This window comes from Hevea brasiliensis, chromosome 2, assembly GCF_030052815.1.
Source record: "Hevea brasiliensis isolate MT/VB/25A 57/8 chromosome 2, ASM3005281v1, whole genome shotgun sequence".
NCBI lineage: Eukaryota > Viridiplantae > Streptophyta > Magnoliopsida > Malpighiales > Euphorbiaceae > Hevea > Hevea brasiliensis.
In genome coordinates this window covers 90,453,998-90,475,595 of record NC_079494.1, presented here as the reverse complement: position 1 = coordinate 90,475,595, position 21,598 = coordinate 90,453,998, and the positions used below count along the sequence as shown (strand labels likewise).

At 32.8% G+C, this 21,598-nt stretch overlaps 1 protein-coding gene and 1 pseudogene across 1 annotated transcript; one reads left to right on the top strand and one right to left on the bottom strand.

Annotated features, from left to right (window-relative positions):
• Positions 1-14,185: 14,185 nt before the first annotated feature.
• On the bottom strand, positions 14,186-15,868 carry LOC110663320 (uncharacterized). The gene is made up of 2 exons (XM_021822577.2): positions 15,683-15,868; positions 14,186-14,857 (listed from the first exon to the last, which is right to left on the bottom strand). Exons 1-2 carry the CDS (start codon positions 15,866-15,868, stop codon positions 14,186-14,188), a joined length of 858 nt encoding a protein of 285 aa, XP_021678269.2.
• An 88-nt stretch (positions 15,869-15,956) lies between these two features.
• LOC131178203 (small nucleolar RNA R71) lies at positions 15,957-16,051 on the top strand (annotated as a pseudogene).
• Positions 16,052-21,598: the final 5,547 nt, after the last annotated feature.

Below are 21,598 nucleotides of genomic sequence, written 5' to 3'. Positions count from 1 at the left end.
GTATAGAGTATAATATTTCAAGTTGGAATTTTATCATTTATTTGTTTTGAGATTTATTCTATTTATGGTAAGAATTAGTTGATAGAAAAGTACTAACTAATGTTATACAATCCATTAATTATTGCTTATTAAGTTTTCAATAAATAAAAAATTGAAATATTTAATTGATTAATTTTATAAAATTTTAAGAACTAAATAATAAATTAATTATAATTATTTTTTTAGAAAAATTAATTATAACTACTTTAAGCATTATATCTATCAACAAAGAAATTTTTATTAATTTAAATAAAAAGATATAAATACTATAACATATTTAAAATTGATTTCAATAAATACTATACCGTTTACAGACATTCAATAATTAAATTGATTTCTTAAAAGGCAGTTAGAGTTCTGTTTGTTTTACGAATTTTGGTATTTTTTAGTGTTTGAGTATTTAAAAATTAAATTAAAAGAAATTTTTTTCTTAATTAAAGAAAAAATTAAGTTAATTTTAAGAAACAATAATTTTATCTTTTTAAAAAATTAAATTCTTTTCAATCTTATTAAAATATGAAAAAATTTATACATATATAAAAAAAATATATATACAATTAGTTTATCAATACAATTAAATAATAAAAACTACTTTTTTTATAAAATAATTTTCATGAAAAATATATTTTGTATGTAAACTATTTTCTATAAAATAAACAAAGGTTAATTCAATAAAATCTTTTATGCAACTAACTATTAGATAATTTCTTAATAACACTTAATAAGAATTGTGTATATGTCATTGAACAATTCTATGATTGAGTTTTTTTCACCTTCTTTCAGTTGATTGGACAGATTTAATGATTTATCTTTCAATATTCAATATAAAAATGAACCATAGAATTGATAATTATGAATAAATTCCATGGATCTTTCATTTTGTAATGATTGCAAGGGAAAATTCATTTCATTCAATTTCACTATACAATGGATTTAGGGTTCCATTCTAATGTGTACAAGCGTAACCAAATGTAATGTTGCTGGTTTACAAGTTCGGAATAAAAGAACAGAGGACAAGAAGATGAAGATTCACTAAAACCAAAAGGTCACACTTCAGTTTCATTTTCAAAACGATCAATTTGTAGTTTGTATTGTAGCTCCATGAAAATACCTAGTGGCTTTGTGCATCCGCTGCTTTAAATTGATATTTCAATTCAACAGCCACTTTAGAATATGCCTTTATGAACTACTTTTTATCCATTAGAAAATAGAGACAAACAAAGAGCGAACATGGATTTTTTTTTTTTTTTAAGAAAATAACTTATTTATTTTATGTAAAAAAATTATTATTTAATCTTATAGCTTAAAATGAAATTAATTATTTAGTTCTTGTATTTTGAAAAATATATTATTTAATCTTTTCATTTTTAGTTCATCAATTTGTTTAATCCCTTCATTAATTTTTTTTATTTGTCAATGAATTTTAATACTAATTAAATTATTATTTTAATAAATTGACCTGACTTTCTTTGTTTTAACATAATTAATTACATCAATAAAAAAAAAATAACTGATGATAAGAGAATAATAAAAAAGAAAGAGTCATTAGTTTGGATATAAAAAATTTAGAGGGACTAAAGAGTTAACATAACTAAATTATAAAGACTAACTAATATATTTTTTAAAATATAGAGACAATTATTTAGTTTCAGAAAAATAAAAAATTAAATAATAATATTTTTTAAAATATATATCAACTAATTAATTTAATAAAAATAAAGATACAACGTAGTAGTTTGATCAGTGTTAAATTTCACTAGTTAATAAAAAATTTAACAGAGCTAATGGTAGACTTGTGACCCTCAAAGTATTTTGCTTCCTCAACACTTTTCCCTTTTCATTTCTTTTCTGTTACTTTTTTTTAATATTTTGAATTTTTTTTTGTACTTAATATTTTATAAAAGTTTAAAAGGAATCACTGAATTACTAACCTAATTTTTTTTTTCAATAATGACTTCTCTATAATTAGTGAACCACTTATAAATATATTAATTGAGATTCCTTTTATCTTAGAATTTATTATTATAAAAATCACATATGGTATTAAGATTTAAGAGTCTTAACATAAAAATTATATTCAAATTAAAATTTAAATTCATGAACTCTTAAATAATTAATTTTAATTCATTAATTTTTAAAGCACATACAATTAATTTTTTAGTAATTAAAATTTAAGAATTTATATAATTTTTTAAATATTAAGAATAATTAAAAAATAAATTAGTGAAAGTGAGATTCAATATTTCAGATTTTATTAATTTTATTATAATAAATTACATAATTTTTAATGAATTAATAATACTTATAGCATTACAATTATAAATTATACAATTTAAAATTAGAAATTGAAATAAAACTTTTTATAAGTAGAGTTACTACTCAAAGAAATTTATAATTTTAATTTTTATTAATTATAATAATATTAGAATTGAACTTTTTTTATGAATTTAGTTTCTACATAAATTTTTTTGCTAAAAATTGTTAGCAACAAATTTGTCATGGCTAAAAGGTTTAATAGGCAAATTCATTTGGATTATTTTAATAGCAACGAACTCATATATCTATTGCTAAAAGTTTAAAAGTATTAATGACAAATACATCATCGCTAAAAGTTGCTAGTAACAATTTTGTTGTCATTAAGCTATATTATTAACGACAAATTATATATCTATCACTAAAAATATTGTTTTTAGTAATATTTTTATAAATAATATAAATAATAAATGGTACTTGTGGCTAAATTTCTATTAGTTTTTCATATATAATATAATTTAATCATAACATATTATTTTTAGTTTATTTTATTCTTAATTAAAGTTAATTTATATTTTTAAATTTTTTATATGTTAATTTGTTAGTCTTAAATAAAATTGGATTGTAGTTCCATATCATGTTGCATGAAGTTATTATTTTATTTCTCAAGAGGATAACGAATAAAATTATATAATTTAATAAATTTCTGTTCAAATATATTTTGTTTATTTTAATAGTAAAATTGTAATAATTAAAAATAATAATAAAAATGTAATTAAACATCATCATAATTTTTTTGTTTCGATTATTAATTTTATTTTTGATTATAACATCAAATACCTTTTAAATTGCTAATAGACAAAATTTTCTTTTTATTGTTAAGGCTAATTGCAAGTATCTAATACCACTTAAGAATAAAAAATTAATAAACTAAAAATATAGGAAAATGGGTAATAAATATTATCAGTCATAATTATTTTAAAAATAGATAAAATATATACAATTGAGAGTGAGAGGATGCTTATACCTTTTATGCCAGAGGCAAATCAATTAAAGCAATTAGTTTTGTTTAATTAATTGGTAAATGCTAATTAAGAGAAGACATTTTAATATAATTTCAACCGCTTAATTCACGCATAGACATTGTATGGATGGAAGCATGATGTTTATACAACAGGAATCAAAGCAAGAAGAATTCATGTTTGGTAAATTGTTTTTGTTCTTAGTTATTTTATCTTAATATATAATTTAATATAATTAATCAGTAATAAATAACAAAGTATAATGTAAAGTAATGTAATTATTATTTTATGTTTATATTTAATAAAAATAAAAAAAATAAAAGTACAATTATATATTATAATTTTTATTTTATAATTTAATTTATTTGTGAAGATAATAACAATGGAGATAAAATGGTGATGTTTCGATAAAAAATTACCAACAAGGTTTATTACAACCACGGAATTTATTGGTAATCTATTGATAATTTCAATTACTAACGGATTTTACATAATTACTATTATAATAAGCATGCAATTCTAAGGCATACACACAAATTGCACAATTACACAGTATAAAATAAAGAAGAAGAATAACACAAGATTTAATGTGGGTAGACCGTAAGGTCTATGTCCACGGATAAGACGAAAGAAAAGGTTCCACTATGATAAAAATAGCAAGATACAATCACTCAGAACTCTCAAACCCTAACCCTCCTGAATATCTCACAATTCTACCGCAAAGGGCAGAATATTACAATATTTATACTGGTCTATACCACAAGAGTGTTGCCCTTGCACCCCTAAAGAGATTAGGCGAGCTTCCGGTCCGGCCCTATCTACTGGTGCCTTCCACTACCACCACGGTTCTCTCTTTTTATCCTAATTAGGTCGCAACACGAAGTTTTCAGATCAATTCACAATTCGGGTCCATGAAAACATATTCAAAATTCAAGCCACATAAGAATAACAATTTTTTCCCTTCACTTGAATTCCCTCCATCATCAACAAAATAACCACAAACACTTTATCTTGCCATATGCCCTCGCAAGCGCACTACTGAGCACTCCAAACACCAACCAAGTCTAGGCAATGCCTAAACTTGTTGATTGGGACTCCCTTGGTCATTATATCTGTTGGATTATCATGTATAGAGACTTTCTGTATAACTACAATCCTCTGAGATACAATGTCCCAAATGAAGTGATATCTAACATCAATGTGCTTAGTTTCTCATGGTACATCGGATTTTTTGCGGGATGTATTGCACTCTAGTCATCACAAAATACTATTGGCTTATTCTATATCAACCCAAGATCATCCACCAAATCCTGTAACTATAAAGCTTCCTTTATTGCCTCTGCCAAAGCCATATATTCAGCCTCTGTGGTAGACAAAGCAACTGTAGCTTGTAATATTGCCTTCCAACTGATAGCACTTCTAGAGAGAGTAAACAAATAACCTATCAGAAATCTCCTTTTATCCAAGTCTCCTGCAAAATCTGAATCCACATAGCCAACAACTGAATCACTTATCTTGGCCCTATTAAATGTCAGACCAACATCTATAGTACCTTTCAAATACCTTAGAATCCATTTTACTACCTGCCAATGCTCTTTCCTAGAACACGCCATGTACCTACTCACAACACTAACTGCATGTGAAATATCAGATCGGGTGCAAACCATAGCTTACATGATGCTACCAACAGCACTCGTATAAGGAACATTGGACATATGCTCCATCTCCTTATCTGTTTTTTGTGACATATCTGCAGATAACTTGAAATGGGCAGCAAATGGAACAATCGTAGGCTTAGCATTATTTATGTTGAAATGCTTAAGCACTTTTCAACATATGCCTACTGAGACAAGAAAAGCTTCCCAACATTTCTGTCCCTTAGGCAATGTTATAGGCTCCCAAGTCTGATTCTTGTGAAGATATTCAGTTTTTTCACCCATAGCACCGACCCACTGATTTGCATCTAAATAAGAAATAGCTTCTCTATAATTGTTGGGTTCATACACATCAATTATCTCAACAACTGACAAGGAAAATGCAACTAGATCTACATATGCATATCTTCGGAGGTCTAATCCATCTTCTCTCTCTACTAATTGCAATGCTATATGGTTCCTATTGCTATTGCTCAGATGCATCCTCTTGTTGATCAGGATGTTGCACCTTATCCTCTGAATCACTGGATTGAACTGCTGAAGTATCAATGTCAAGCTCCACTTGTTCTCTGACACCATGATCTAATTCTACTATTGACTTCTCCCTCTGACTATCCAATGAAGCAGACTCATTAAATGTCACATCCCCACTAATAATTAATCTTGGAGACTTTGGATCATTGCACCACAACCTGTAGCCTTTCACTCCAAATGCATCCTTAGAAATATGCATTTTCTTGCCCTCGGCTCAAGCTTACCATCCCTCATATGAGCATAAGTAGGGTATCCAAACACTTTCAGTTGAGAGTAATCAGTAGGTGAATCGAACCAAAAAGGAGTTTTGCACTCAATAGCTATAGATGGAGATCTATTAACTAAGAAACATGTTGTATTCATTGCTTTAGCCTAGAAATCCTTTTCTAATCCTGAATGTGAGAACATGCTTCATGTTTTTTCATAAAGCATTGTGTTCATGGGTTTTGCAATACTATTCTATTGTGGTGTCCTTGCACAAGTGCAGTGTCTCACTATACCTTCATTGTTACAGAATGCATCGAACTCATGGTTGCAAAATTTTAACCCGTTATCAGTTCTAAGATTTTTTACTTCTTTTTTGTCTGCTTCTTAATCATCGTCTTTCACTTTACAAAGGTTGAAAATACCTCATCTTTTGTTTTTAGAAAATACACCCACACCATCTGAGAGTAATCATCAATCAAAGTCATGAAGTACCTAGCATCGCTCTTGGAAGGGATTCTGTTAGGACCCTATAGATTTAAGTGGATATAATCCATCGTTCCTCTAGTTTTGTGCACAGCCTTTTTATCGAACTTCACCCTGGTCTGTTTGCCAAACACACAGTTTTTATAAAAGTCCATAGATTTTATTTTCCACTCGTCCAATAAATCCTACTTGATCAGCACAGATAACCCTTTTTCACTCATATGACCAAGACGTAGATGCAGTAATTGAGTCTAATTCTGATTATTGCTTCTGGATGCTACTGCAGCTTTCCCTAAAATTGTACTGCTTTGAAGAAAATATAATCCTAAAATCAAACTGCTTTTCATGAGTACCATAGAGCTCTTGCACACTTTGAGAACTCCATTCTCTGCATGGTATCTGAATCCATGAGAGTCAAGTGTCTCAAGAGAAATCATATTCCTCTTTAGTCTTGGAACATGCCAAAACTCCATAGTTCTAACAATGCCATTAAACATCCTCAATATGATATTACCAATTCCTTCCACAGGTAATGCATGATCATTGCCCAGAAACACCTTACCACTCATCTGTTTGCAAGTGACAAATCAGTTTCTGTGTGGACACATATTATAAGTAGCACCAGTATCAAGAATCTAGGAATTCTGTTTATGATCTGAACTCATGGATAGAATTTCTCCAACACTGTCATCGCCATCAGAATCAATAAACCTGTCAACCACATTCCCAGAACTTTTTGGTTACTTTTCCTTTTTATTTTTCAACTTGGGACGGTCTCTTCTATCTGCCTGTGCCCTCTGCTACCACCACAGATCTCACCTTTTATCGCAATCGGGTCACAGCGCAAAACTTTTGGGTCAGGTCATAATTCGGGTCCATGAAAACATATTCAAAATTCAAGCCACATAAAAATAATAATTACCAATAAAAAATCTGTTATTAATTACAAAAATTTTTATAGTGCTTCATCAATGTTTATTGGTTTTACAACCCAGCAAGTGCACGGATCGCTAATAAGTAATAAAGTAGTGAGTAGAGTATCGTCCCATAAGGAATTTAATTAGCAAGTAGTAAGTTATATAGCAATTTTGACTGTCTAGGCCATCGAATATAATGGTAGTGTAAATCTAATTTATCTTTAGCACTAAAAACTAGGAGAATAATGAACCTAAAATGAAACAATCTATTAAAACAATTCCAGAATTAAGATTTCACACTTTAACCTTATTATGGATTTCAATCTTGTCTATTCATTGGATTGAGGATCGTTGCTTTGATGGAAATTAATCCTAAGATATCCTAGGTCCTCTCTTAAGGCACCTAAGGTGTGTTTCAATTAGAGCTAAACCCTACTTTCATTGGTGATTAGTCCAAATAAAAACCCTTTAAGATTTATGATCAATTATGAAACTCCACGAAGGTCATCAGCCTATCTCTAGGTCAGATTTTCTAAGCTTAATACTCTGATTTTCTAATACCAATATTTACCTTTCATTTCTTCAATTAGTATCTTATATCATGTCTAAGTGGGTACCGACACATAGCATTCATTGAGAACACAGAATAGTAAATCAAAGAACAAAACTTAAATCCAATAGATAAAACTCAATATTTGTCCATAATAATGATTAAAAGCGTTACTCTCCTAATTTCAGAATAAAAAAACTACTCACTCATGGTGAGTTTAGCAAACATAACAAAGATGAAATAAAAGAACATAAAAGTGGCCTAAAGAATTAGAACAAAAGAACCGAAGAGAATATGTAGCTTTGAACTTATGGAATTTCAGCCGAGGGCTCCTCCTCGATACCAATGCACTATTCTTCAAGACCACTTTGAGAGAATGATGAAGATGTGAAGGTAGGTGTATGAATGGTCAGCTATCAGATCTCGGATGTCCGGATTACTCTCTCTATTTTCTGCTACTTCTATTTATATTAAATGTTCTAGAGTTAGGTTTTTAGAGTCTCCAAGGCATTAAAAGTCTATTCTGAATGTAAAAACTAGAGCTGGAATCTATTTAGGAAACTGGCTGTCGGCTGATACACGGCCCGTGTGCCACTACACGACCCAAGGGTGTGTAATTTACTGGAACTTGAAAGCTACATCTCTTGTTTGGACAGAAGATTACACGGGTCTTGGCCAGTTACACGTGTCCAATTACACGGCTCGTGTTCTACTATTCTTCTGGGAAATCTTCAAGCTTTACCGGGCAGAATCTTACACGGGTCTCCATAGGTTACACAGGTCGTGTTACATGGCCCGTATACTTTGTTTCTTCTTTGACTTCTTTGGTTTTCTCCTGGCAGCAAGTTACATGAGTCTGTGGTATGTTTACACGACCTGTGTAAAGGGCATCAACAACAATGCTCTTCTTCTTGAGTTTTTTGAAGCTTCCTTCTTTACTCCAATGCTTTAAAACTCCCTTAAAACACCTGAAAATGTGCAGAAAACATAGATTCAGTGCAGAGTGATGAAATTTACAAAAGTTAATGAATTTGATGATTATGCTTGAAATTACCTATCTAAATGCTATGAAATATTGTACAAATATGCTTAAAAATATCTATATAATATAAGTGTATCAAATATCCCCAAACTCAAATTTTTGCTTATCCTCAAGCAAATCAAAACCTTTTCAGAACACATTTTAGGGGAAAACTCAGAAATATAACCATAAATTCAATGTGCATATAATTGAAATCCTTCAATCCTTCATACCAACTACATTTTTTCAAGGCATAAGGGTCTCAATAGCTGCCTGCTTGAAGCTTCACCCCTTTCGTGGTGTTTTAACTAATTATTCCTCTATGTAAGGCTATTAATAAGTCACAAATAACTTGTTTTATCAGAATAGATTTAAGAAACACTTACTTCCCCCAAATTTGCCTCCCTTGAAGAATATTAGTGAGTTTGATTTAATTTTAACTCTGTAGGCACATCTCAATTTCCTATCTCCATTAATGTAGCACACACTTTTAAAAGATCAAAAGGTCTTTAGAAAGGTTGTAATGGAGTTAAGGAATAATGATTTGGTTACCAATAAAGGGTTTTAAGGAATGCAAATATGAGGATAGCTTTCATACACAAAGTTCTAAGCATACCAAGTTTATTCTGCTAATTTTGTGTGGGGAGGAAGGGTTCTTTATAGTGCTAAGCATACTTTCATGATACTTGTTGGACACCCCCCCCCCCTTTTTTTTATATGTCCCTTTTTGTCATCTTCCCCAAACTCATTGCTTTTGCTGGGTTGGAAAGTCAAATTTTGTTTGATCTTAGTTGTACACTTGCACTCTTTCCTGAATTTTACACCCTCTCCTCATATTTTCCTTTTGCACTTGACATACCTGTCCTTTATGCATTAGGCTTTCCTCAAAAAGGTTAATGGTTAGTGTTTATGGTTAGTGTATATGCCCCATAGGCTAGTGGGATATGTGGCGTAGATGGTTGCACAGGAAGAAAGCAATGCTGCAACACTAGCCAGAGACCATGCACCACAAGAAGAAAAGCTCATTGGCGTTTACAACGCCCACACCACCGCTCGTGATGGCGTGAGCTGTTATCCTGTGAATATACCTCAGAGTGGGGCTAGTGATACCCAAGGATTTGGACTTGCTGGAGTTGTAAACTTCGGTGTTCAGTGCAATGGAGCACCAGAAGTCCACACTATTGTAGATCATCCTATTTCACAGAATCTCCTAGAACCCGATGCTGTCGAAGCTGAATATTGCATTAAATTCATCGATGTTCATTAACTGATCAATGTCCAGCAGTCTAAACTCGATCCTGCCCCTGTCCTCTCTATTTGTGGGCCATAAGGTGGCCTTGAAGCTTCCAAGGAACTTAAGCGTGGTGCCTGTATAGGTGGGGAATTGGAGTTGGGCGAATTGAGTCCTTCCAATGCTTGCAAGTAGCCCATCAATCTCCTCTCACAAGCCGAGTTATTCCAACAATCCGAAATCCATGTAAGCCATGCACACAAATCTCAGTGGGTGGAATCAGGGAATGGCCAGACAATGGAGAACTCCAGTTGTGCTGGCTGTGGGGGTTATGGTTGAGGTGGGCTTTGCTGTGGCTGTCTTGTTCTTGGGTGTAGTGGTGATGACTGGGGTGGTGAGGGTGAAGAATCTCTTCCTTGTCTTGAGGAAGAGCCCATTCTTCTTATTGGGCACTTAGCAGGAGCCATTGGTGTTTAGGGAGGGAGAAAGAGCTAGGGTTTGTCAATGGAGTGTGCATTTGAGAGGTTTTTAAAGAGGAAGAGGCGTGGAGAGGAAGAATGGGAGTTTAAGGGGTGCTGGGAGAATTTAAAGGGTTGTTTTTCCTTTCGTTTCTCACATTTCGTGCTCCTGGGTATCAAGTCTGTGACTCAATACACAGGTCATGTATCACTACACGAGTCGTGGTCCAAGAACCCGTGTAACTCTCTGTCTGAAAATTGCTTTGCTTGACAAGTTACACGGCCATGTAAATTTATTTGGAGATCCATGTAACTTTTTGTCTCCCTTAAATTCAGAATTTTTCTCTCCCTATATGAAGCACAGGGCGTGTAACATTACACGGGGTCAACCTGTGTAAGTTTCTGGAGCTTATGTAAGTGTGTTTCTGAGTTTCTAGGTTATTATACGGAGCGTGTAAAACTATATACATGGCCCATGTAAATTTCTGATTCTCCTTTTTTTTTATTTTTTTATTTTTTTATTTATTTTATATTTTATTCATGCCAATATATCTCTATCTATATGAATGAAATGAATGCAAAGATTAGCTACAGAGTTACTTCCCCAGTTTTCTGCAATCTTTTCTTGTGTGGTTTTAACTTGATATTTCCACTCCTTCCTTGCTTTTAGTTCCTTGCTATTGCAGAATTGTGTTTTGGGGTACCTTCAAAAATTAAAGAACATAAAGTGAAATAATGAAAATCAAAAGAAGGGTTACAAAAGTGTTTGGGTTGCCTCCCAAAGAGCGCTTGTTTATAGTTATTAGCTAGATTGTTCTTCAGCTTCATTGTTGAGTTGGAGGGATGCTGTAGGATTGGGTGAATCCATCCTCAATTTTATCCCCTGAGAAGTATGGCTTCAATCTCTGCCCTTTGACTTTGAAGGCACCTAAAGTTTTGCTCCATACTTCTACCGCTCCATCCGGGAAGACTTGAGTTACCTTAAAGGGTCTGGACCATCTTAACCTCAACTTCCCTGGGAAGAGTTTTAATCTCGAATTGAATAGCAGGACAAGGTCTTCTTCCTTGATCTCTTTCCTTGATATGCACTTATCGTGCCATCTTTTGGTCTTATCCTTGAAGATTTTAGCATTCTCATAGGCATCTTGTTTGATTTCTTCCAGCTCATTGAGTTATAGAAGCCTTTTCTCACCAGCAGCTTTTAGGTCAAAATTTAAGCTCTGAATTGCCTAATAGGCTTTGTGTTCGAGTTCGACAAGGAGGTGGCAAGATTTTTCATAAACTAGGCGAAAGGGTGTTATTCTAATGAGAGATTTATATACAGTGCAGTATGCCCACAGTGCATCATCCAGCTTTATAGACTAGTCCTTCCTTGAGCGATTAACTATTTTTTCAAGGATATGTTTTAGCTCCCTGTTTGAAACTTCTACTTGACCACCGGTTTGAGGATGGTAAGGTGTTGCTACTTTGTGAGTCACTCCGTATTTCTTCAATAACATTTCAAATTGTTGATTGCAGAAGTGATTCCCTCCATCACTGATTATTGCTTGTGGTGTACCAAATCTTGTGAAGATATTCTCCTTAAGGAATTTTGTGACCACTATGGCATTATTTGTTGGTGTGGCTATTGCTTCTACCCATTTTGACACATAATCAACACCAACTAGGATATATTTGTTTCCAAAAGAGGTTGGGAATGGACCCATAAAGTCTATTCCCCACACGTCAAATAGTTCTATTTCAAGTATACCGTGCAGTGGCATTTCATTCCTTCTTGAGATGTTCTCTGTTCTTTGGCATTGATCACAAGCTAACACAAAGGATCTCACATTCTTAAATAGATTTGGCCAGTAAAACCCTGCTTGCAAAATCTTAGCTGTTGTTTTTGTGGTGCCAAAATGTCCTCCATATGATGATGAATGGTAGTGCTGCAGAATGTTCTCTATGTCCTCCTCCAATATGCATCTTCTTATTAGCCCATCATTACATCTCTTGTAGAACAGGGGTTCTTCCCATGTGTAGAATCGCACATCATGTAGGAATTTCTTCCTTTGCTGGTAAGACATATTTGGTGGCAATATTCTACATACAAGATAATTAACAAAGTCAGCATACCATGGAGCTTGAGAGAATGCTAATAATTGCTCATCAGAAAATGAGTCATCAATTGGTAAATCCTCAATGTCTCCTATGTCTTCCTGTTTCAGCCTTGAGAGGTGGTCAGCTACTATTCTCTCGGATCCCTTTTTGTCCTTGATTTCAAGGTCAAATTCTTGTAGGAGTAAAATCCATCGAATCAACCTTGGCTTTGCTTCATTCTTGTTCAAAAAGTACCGGATAGCAGCATGGTCTGTGAATACAATGACTTTTGATCCAAGTAGGTAGGATTTGAATTTTTCAATTGCAAACACTACTGCTAGGAATTCCTTTTTTGTGGTAGCATAGTTGATTTGTGCATCGTCAAGTGTTTTGTTGGCATAGTAAATGGCATAGAGCTTTTTAACTTTCCTTTATTTGAGTACTACTCCAACTTCATAGTCACTTGCATCGCACATCACCTCAAATGGCATCTCCCAATTAGGTGGTTGCATAATTGGTATTGAAATTAAGGCTTCTTTAATCCTATCAAAGGGAACATCTTGACTTAACAAGTTAGTTAATAGCTTAGCTATTTTGAAAAAATCTTTAATAAATCTTCTATAAAAGCCTGCATGTCCCAAAAAGCTTTGCACTCCTTTGACTGATGTTGGTGGTGGCATCTTTTCAATAATTTCAATTTTTACCCTATCAACTTCAATTCCTCTTTCTAATACTAGGTGCCAAAGAACTACACCTTCCCTTACCATGAAGTGACATTTTTCCCAATTCAGAACCAAGTTTGATTCTTCACATCTTTGTAACACTTTGGATAAGTTAGCTAGGCATTTATCAAAAGTAATTCCATAGACAAAAAAATCATCTATAAAAACTTCCATAATATTTTTAATATAATTAGAAAAAATGGCCATCTTGCATCTTTAAAAAGTAGCAGGGGCATTGCAAAGACCAAAAGGCATTCTTCTATATGCAAAGGTTCCATAAGGGCATGTGAATGTGGTCTTTTCCTAGTCTTCTAGATGAATAAGGATTTGGAAAAATCCTGAATACTCATCTAGATAGCAAAAATAGGAATGTTTTACTAGCCTTTCTAACATTTGATCTATGAAAGGGAGAGGAAAATGGTCCTTTCTAGTGGCACTATTTAATTTCCTATAATCTATGCTTATGCGCCAACCAGTGACTACCATAGTAGGGATTAATTCATTATTTGCATTTTGAATGACAGTTGTCCCACCCTTCCTAGGCACTACATGCACTGGACTAACCCATTTACTATCAGAAATTGGGTATATAATACCTGCATCTAATAGTTTCAGAATTTCCTTCTTAACTACTTCTTTCATGTTTGGGTTTAATCTTCTTTGATGTTCAATAGTGGGTTTACTGTTTTCCTCCATAGGTATCCTATGCATATAAATTGAAGGACTGATCTCTTTCAAGTCTTCTATTCTATACCCTATAGCCTTGCTATGGGTCCTAAGCACCTTTAATAAAATTTTCTCTTCTACATTTGATAGGCTAGCATTTATAATAACATGACATTTAGAGTTTGAGTCTAAGAATGCATACCTTAGTGTGGAGGGGAGAAGTTTCAGTTCTACCTGTTTGGTGTTCTCCTATGACTTGCTTTTGTGTTGCTCCTCCTTTAGCTCTTCCACCTGGAGAGCTTGAGTTAAGGTCAGGGATGGGCTAGCTTCTAAAGATTTTGCACAAGCTTAAATATCTGTGTTTTCATTGTCTGTTGTATAGCTGTGCATTATGCATGCTTCAAGAGGATCTTCAGGATGTGTTTTGTGAGATTCCTTTTCAATTAGCTCGTTAATTATGTCAACTCTTAAGCATTTATCAGGTTCAAGTTTATGCTTTATTACCCCAAACAGGTTGAATTCTACTTCTTCATCTCCTACCTTAAGAGTTAACTGCCCATTCTTAACATCTATAATAGCTCCGGTGGTTGCCAAGAAAGGTTTTCCCAGGATGATAGGAATTTGGACATCGTCCTCCATTTCCAAGACAACAAAATCAACAGGAATGAAGAATTTTCCCACCTTAATGGGGATGTTCTCTAGGATGCCAATCGGGTACTTGACATATCGATCAGCCAACTGCAATGAAATTGTTGTGGGTTTGAGCTCCCCTACATCCAGCTTCCGACATATTGATAGAGGCATCAAACTCACACTTGCACCTAGATCACAGAGTGCTTTGTCTATTTTCATGTTGCCAACAAGACAAGGTATAGAGAAGCTTCCTGGATCTTTGAGCTTTGGTGGCAGCTTGTTTTGTAATATGGCACTGCATTCGTCTGTAAGAGCAACAGTCTCATAGTCTTCCAACCTTCTCTTCTTTGAAAGTATTTCTTTAAGGAACTTAGCGTAGGATGGCATCTGAGAAAGTGCTTTTGTGAAGGGAATGTTAATGTACAGTTTCTATAGAACTTCTAAAAACTTTCTAAACTGCTTATCCAATTTAGCCTTCTGGAATCTCTAGGGAAAAGGTAGAAGTGGTTGATATGGCTCTGGCAACTTCTTATTCTTCTTTGTTTCCTCTTCTAATTCCTTTTTATCTTCTTCCTTCTTTTCTTATGTTTGGTTATCAGATTCATCAAAGGATTTCTTTGTTGATTTTTTCTCTGATGGTTATTTTTCTAATGTCCTACCGCTCCTCAAGGTAATTGCCTTGCAGTGCTCTTTGGGGTTCATCTCTGGTTAACTTGGCAATTTACCAGCAGCCTTGCTTGAAGAGCTTACCTACTGAGTGATTTGGTTTTCAAGCATCTTATTATGGGTGGCTAGTTGGGCCATTCTGGAAGCTAATTGCTTTATCATTTCATTCTGCTACTATTAGGGTGCTAAAAAGCCTTCCATCATGGATTCCATAGTCAACCTTGATTCAGGCTATTGAGGTTGAGAAGGTAGGGGTGGCTGTGCTAGATTTTGTCCTCTTTTTCGAAAACCTGGGGGTGCTAGTGGTCTGTACCCTTACTGCTTGTTCATAGGTTGATTCTGTGAGTTGGACCATGAGAAGTTAGGGTGGTTTCTCCATCCAGGGTTGTAAGTATTTGAATATGGATTGTTGAGCTGTCTCTGGTTGAAGTTTCCTCTGTTATTCACATAGTTTAGCTGTTCTATAGAGGGTTCATTGAAGTTGTTGCACTCTGAAGTCACAAACCCTCCTCCACAGCTGTCGCAGTGCTAGTTGCTCATCCTTACAGCATTTGCTTGCATTTTGTCATGCCTTTTAGTGAGTTGGTCAAACTGAGCATTTATCATGCTTAGGGCGTCCACTTCCAGGATCCCTGCTGGTCTTCTTGTGTCTCCCCTTTCATTTGTCCACTCATAATTGTGATAAGCGACCCTCTCTAGAAGTTCAAGAGCTTGTGTTGCTGTTTTTTCCATCAGGTCTCCTTTTGCAATTAAATCTATTGTCCTCCTTGTATAGGGCAATAGCCCATTATAGAAATTCTGAACTAAGACCCAATCCTCTATGCCATGGTGTGGACATTCCCTCTGTAGGTTTTTATATCTCTCCCATGCATCATAGAGTGATTCACCTTCCTTTTGTCTAAAGGTGTTGAGTTTAACCCTCAATTTTGTAGTCTTCGCATGTGAGAAATACCTTGCTAGAAAAGCTTGGGAGAGGTCTTCCCAAGTGGTGAATGTTTTAGTTGGTTGAGAGAGTAATCACTTCCTTGCTCTATCTCAAAGGGAGAATGGGAATGCTCTGAGTCTTGTAGCTTGATCAGAGACTCCATTCATCTTGAATGTGTCACATAGGGCAAGAAAGCACTGAAGGTGATAGTGTGGGTCTTCTGTAGGTGAACCTCCGAACTGGGTTTGTTGAATCATTTGGAGTCATGCTGGTTTTAGTTTAAAATTGTTAGCCTCCACTGTGGGTCTTATAACACTAGGCTGGAATCCTTGGATAGATGGGGCTCCATAGGCCTTCAAGGGTCTTGGCTGATTGTTGTTGGCCATGACCAAAGCTTCTAAAATTTTTTGATGTTGTTCTTGGTGTCTGCTTTCTCTCCTAATGGTTCTTAAAGTCCTATCTATCTCAGGATCTAAGTCCAAAACTTCTTCCTCCGATTTTGTTCTGGTCATGTACCAAACCAAAAACCTGAGAGAAAATAAAAGAATAAAAACAAATTAAATGAATTTAAATAGTAAATGTAAATGCCTAAATCAGCTAAATTGCCTTATCGCCTAATATTACTAAAAATAAATTCCCCGCTTACGGCGCCAAAAACTTGTTTGTTGGTTTTACAACCCCGCAAGTGCATGGATCACTAACAAGTAATAAAGTAGTGAGTAGAGTATCGTCTCATGAGAAATTTAATTAGCAAGTACTAAGTTACACAATAATTTTGACTGTCTGGGCCATCGAATATAATGGGAGTGAAAATCTAATTTATCTTTAGCACTAAAAACTAGGAGAATAATGAACTTAAAATGAAACAATCTATTAAAACAATTTCATAATTAAGATTTCATACTTTAACCTTATTATGGATTTCAATCTTGTCTATTCATTGGATTGAGGATTGTTGCTTTGATGGAAATTAATCCTAAGATATCCTAGGTCCTCTCTCAAGGCACCTAAGGTGTGTTTCAATTAGAGCTAAACCCTACTTTCATCGGTGATTAGTCCTAATAAAAACCCTTTAAGATTTATGATCAATTATGGAACTCCATGAAGGTCATCAGCCTATCTCTAGGTCAGATTTCCTAAGTTTAATACTCTAATTTTTCAATACCAATCTTCACCTTTCAATTCTTCAATTAGTATCTTATATCATGTCTAAGTGGGTATCGACACATAACATGCATTGAGAACACAAAATAGTAAATCAAAGAATAAAACTCAAATCCAATAGATAAAACTCAATATTTGTCCATAATAATGATTACAAGCGTTACTCTCCTAATTCCAGAATAAAGAAACTACTCACTCATGATGAGTTTAGCAAACATAACAAAGATGAAATGAAAGAACATAAAAGCGACCTAAAGAATTAAAACAAAAGAAACTGAAGAGAATCTGCAGCTTTGAACTTGTGGAACTTCAGCCAAGGGCTCCTTCTCGATGCCAATACACTATTCTTCAAGACCACTTTGAGAGAATGATGAAGATGTGAAGGTAGGTGTATGTATGGTCGGCTATCAGATCTTGGATGTCCGGATTGCTCTCTCCGTTTTCTGCTACTTCTATTTATATTAAATGTTCTAGCGTTAGGTTTTTAGAGTCCCCAAGGCATTAGAAGTCTGTTCTGAATGTAAAAACTGGAGTTGGAACCTATTCAGGAAACTGGCTGTTGGCTGATACATGGCCCAGGGGCATGTAACTTACCAGAACTTAAAAGCTGCATCTCGTGTTTGGACAGAAGATTACACGGGTCCAATTACACGGCCCGTGTTCTGCTATTCTTCTGGGAATTCTTAAACTTTGTCAGGTAGAATCTTACACGGGTCTCCACAGGTTACATGGGTCTCCACAGGTTACACAGCCCGTGTATTTTGTTTCTTTTTTTACTTCTTTGGTTTTCTCCTGGCAGCAAGTTACACGAGTCTGTGATATGTTTACACGACCCGTGTAAAGGGTATCAGCAAGAATGCTCTTCTTCTTGCGTTTTTCCAAGCTTCCTTCTTTACTCGTATGCTTTGGAACTCCCTTAAAACACCTGAAAATGTGCAAAAAACATAGAATTCAGTGCAGAGTGATGAAATTTACAAAAATTAATGAATTTGATGATTATGCATGAAATTACCTATCTAAATACTATGAAATGCTGTACAAATGTGCTTAAAAATATCTATATAATACAAGTGTATCAATCAATTGGAGATATTTGCTTTATTCAGTATTGTCCATTTTCGATTTTTGAGATTTATACGAGTGACATTACTCATTTGCCTGCCGTATAAATTCATCTTGTTTGCATAAAAAAATAAATAAAAAGGAAAGCAGCAACCATTGGCATGTTTATCTATATATATATATATATATATATATATATATATATACACACCAGTATCTTTTTCTCAGATATGTATACAATCACATTTACCTCTTACTTTTGGTTTTTGTTGGAGTAATTATGAATTTACATCTATCTCTGCCTTTAACTTTATATCCATACAAGACTTAAATTTCTTTTCCCATTTTAAATAAAACTTCTTATATTCTTTATACATAAATATTGATATTTCTACATATCACATGTATACTAATAAGGAATGAAAGATTTAGAAGTATTAATTCTTTTGAATAATCTAGTCTCTTCATCTTAATTATTTTTAAGAGTATATTTTTGATAGAAATTCTATTCAGATCATATATAGTTTTAGAAATATTTATCATTATAAAAATATTTTTTTAACAATCTTTAAAATATTCGATTATGTGTTATTAGATTTAAAAAATTCTATTAATTATTTATATAATTATATTTTGAATTATAATAAAAAACTTAATTAAGGAGAATTTGAGTACATGTAGGATTAATAATTTTAAATTTATATGATATAAACTCTTAATTCAAACATTGAAGTTATTATACAAACGCGAGAATTCTGGATTATATCTCACTTTTTCTCATTATGAATTTTTTTTCCATTCCGGATCCTATTAGAGCCCTAATTTGTAGTTATAATATAATATATATATAGGTATGAAAGATTTTTTTTTACAATGAAAGACTTGACTCTTATTATAAATGAATTTAACAAAAGAAAAAGCCTTTTCTATTTCTAGAAATCACTGTATTTTTTAGTGTTAAAATAGAATATGTGGTATAATAATGGAGAATCAATTTTTTTTTTCTAAATTAAAAAAAGATCTTGGAGATCTTATAATGCGTACTCTCAAATAAATTTTAAAATTAATTAAATAATAAAAATTTAAAATAAATTAATATTTATTAGCCAATTAAATTTAGTCTTTCATTGTAATAATATTCAATAATTATGGGTATTTTTGGTAATTTTAATGTTCTCTCTCTTTCCCACTTTTTTATATATTATAAATTATTGATGACAAATTATAGAAATATTATTTTAGAGATTAAATCTTGATATAATTATTTTTAATATACGAATTTCATTTATTATATAATAATTCATGTGCATTTAATTATAATTCCATAAATATACAAACAAACAATTTTATTATGATTAGGACAACTATTTCTATCCAATTAAAATAATTAATTAGCATCCTTGTTAAATCATATAATTCAATGTTACAAAAAAGTTATTCAAACTTTAAAAATTATTTTTATTCCTCAATTATTTTTTCCTAAAAATTGATTAATTGTAATATAAAACTCTATTTAGAATTCTATTCATATATCAAAACCTGATCTTAAAAATAACATTCATGCTACTGCATATATGTAGAAATCAACATTCACCAAAATTTATAATTTTATTGGTAATAGGATATTTTTATTATATTTTAAATTTGAGTAGTATTAGAATTTATAATATTCTAAATGATACAATGTCACACCTTACCCCTCTGTAAGGCATAACATGATCCCGTAGTATACCTAATGAATTACCAACTTCGTCTACTGATAACCCATTAAATACACTACAAGGGATTTTAAAAACTTTTCTTACTTCTTTTACAGTGGTGAGCACTATTTACAGGTGTTTACAGGTGTTAAAGACTTTGGTGAACTGAAGTGAAATAACTAACTCATTTGATTTATTTAGAATTTCTGTAAAATTTTTGGCAAAGTGCCCTCTGTATTTTGGATAAAACAGTTCTTCAGAAAACCTGTAAAAGCACTTCTATAATTTTCCAAATCTCAACTTCAATACATTTCTCAACACAACAATTCATCAACTCAATTCCATAGAAATTTTTCAAAGTCTGAGATAAGGAAATATAATACAACTTTTACAATCCAAAACACTCATAATTAATTTACAACTTCAAGTACAATTTAATTTACAACTGCTCAAAACCAAATACAATATGTACATACAGTGTCATACATTACAGTACAAAAAGCAAAAGCGGTATACTCAATATACTGTAATCCCTCATTTGGATGTATATGCAGCCTAGTCTCTGCTCGTCTATCTCTCTACTGCGATAAAGAATAAAGCTATCGTTGAGACAATGTCTCAGTGGTGCACAACATTAACCAAATCCAATTTAAATCACAATTCATAAGTCATGTAAATAGTGGATACTTAAAATCATAATTAAATTCAAGACAATAATTGTCAACAAGAATTTAAACTCCATTTCTCAATATCACAATAATTTTCCATAAGTCAGATCAGGTTTGAATTCAAAAGACAGTATATGTCAATGAGAGTTTAAATCCATTTCACAATCTGACAATACACATCAATAAATCACACACAGCTTAATCATGATCCATAATTCAATTCATCCCAAAAGCCGATGGCTAATGAGGTATTCAATTCATCCCAAAAGTCGATGACTAATGAGGAATAACATGGCTAGCTAGCAAAAATATGAGTACTCATTCTATTCGTCCTCAACAGGCACACACCTCAACACTTCAGCCAGAGAGGGAATTCAATTCATCCCACTAGACAAGCTAGCGAGGAATACAATCAATATACATGATAGCTGTGGTTTCAAACCATTTACAGTGCTTTTCAATCAATAAGTATCCATCAAATATCATTCAAACAATTTTTCACAGTTTCACAATTTAAAACAATAATATACAAATAGTCATAATTTATTTCAATTGAAAATAATTCAAAAGAAATAGTTGTTGTGCACAAACACAATTTAAAACAATAATATACAAATATTCAATATTTATTTCAATTGAAAAATTCAAAAGCAATAGCCGTTGTGCACAAACCTCTGATGTTTGTCTCCTGGTCTTGACTCAGTATTTCTTTCCCTTTTGCTGAGTCCTTGTTAACTGAGAAACACAATTTGAAGTGTTTCAGTACCAAATTAAACTGTCTCTATCGATGGGGTTTGGTAAATAATGCACTGAACTCAATTATTCACTAAGTCACCTAATATACCGACCCTCATTGCGTTTTAGGTAAATTAGGTTTTAGTGTCGTTAATATGTCACATTCGATAAGGTTTTAGATTTGGTATGTTTTACCAAAGTCATTTCC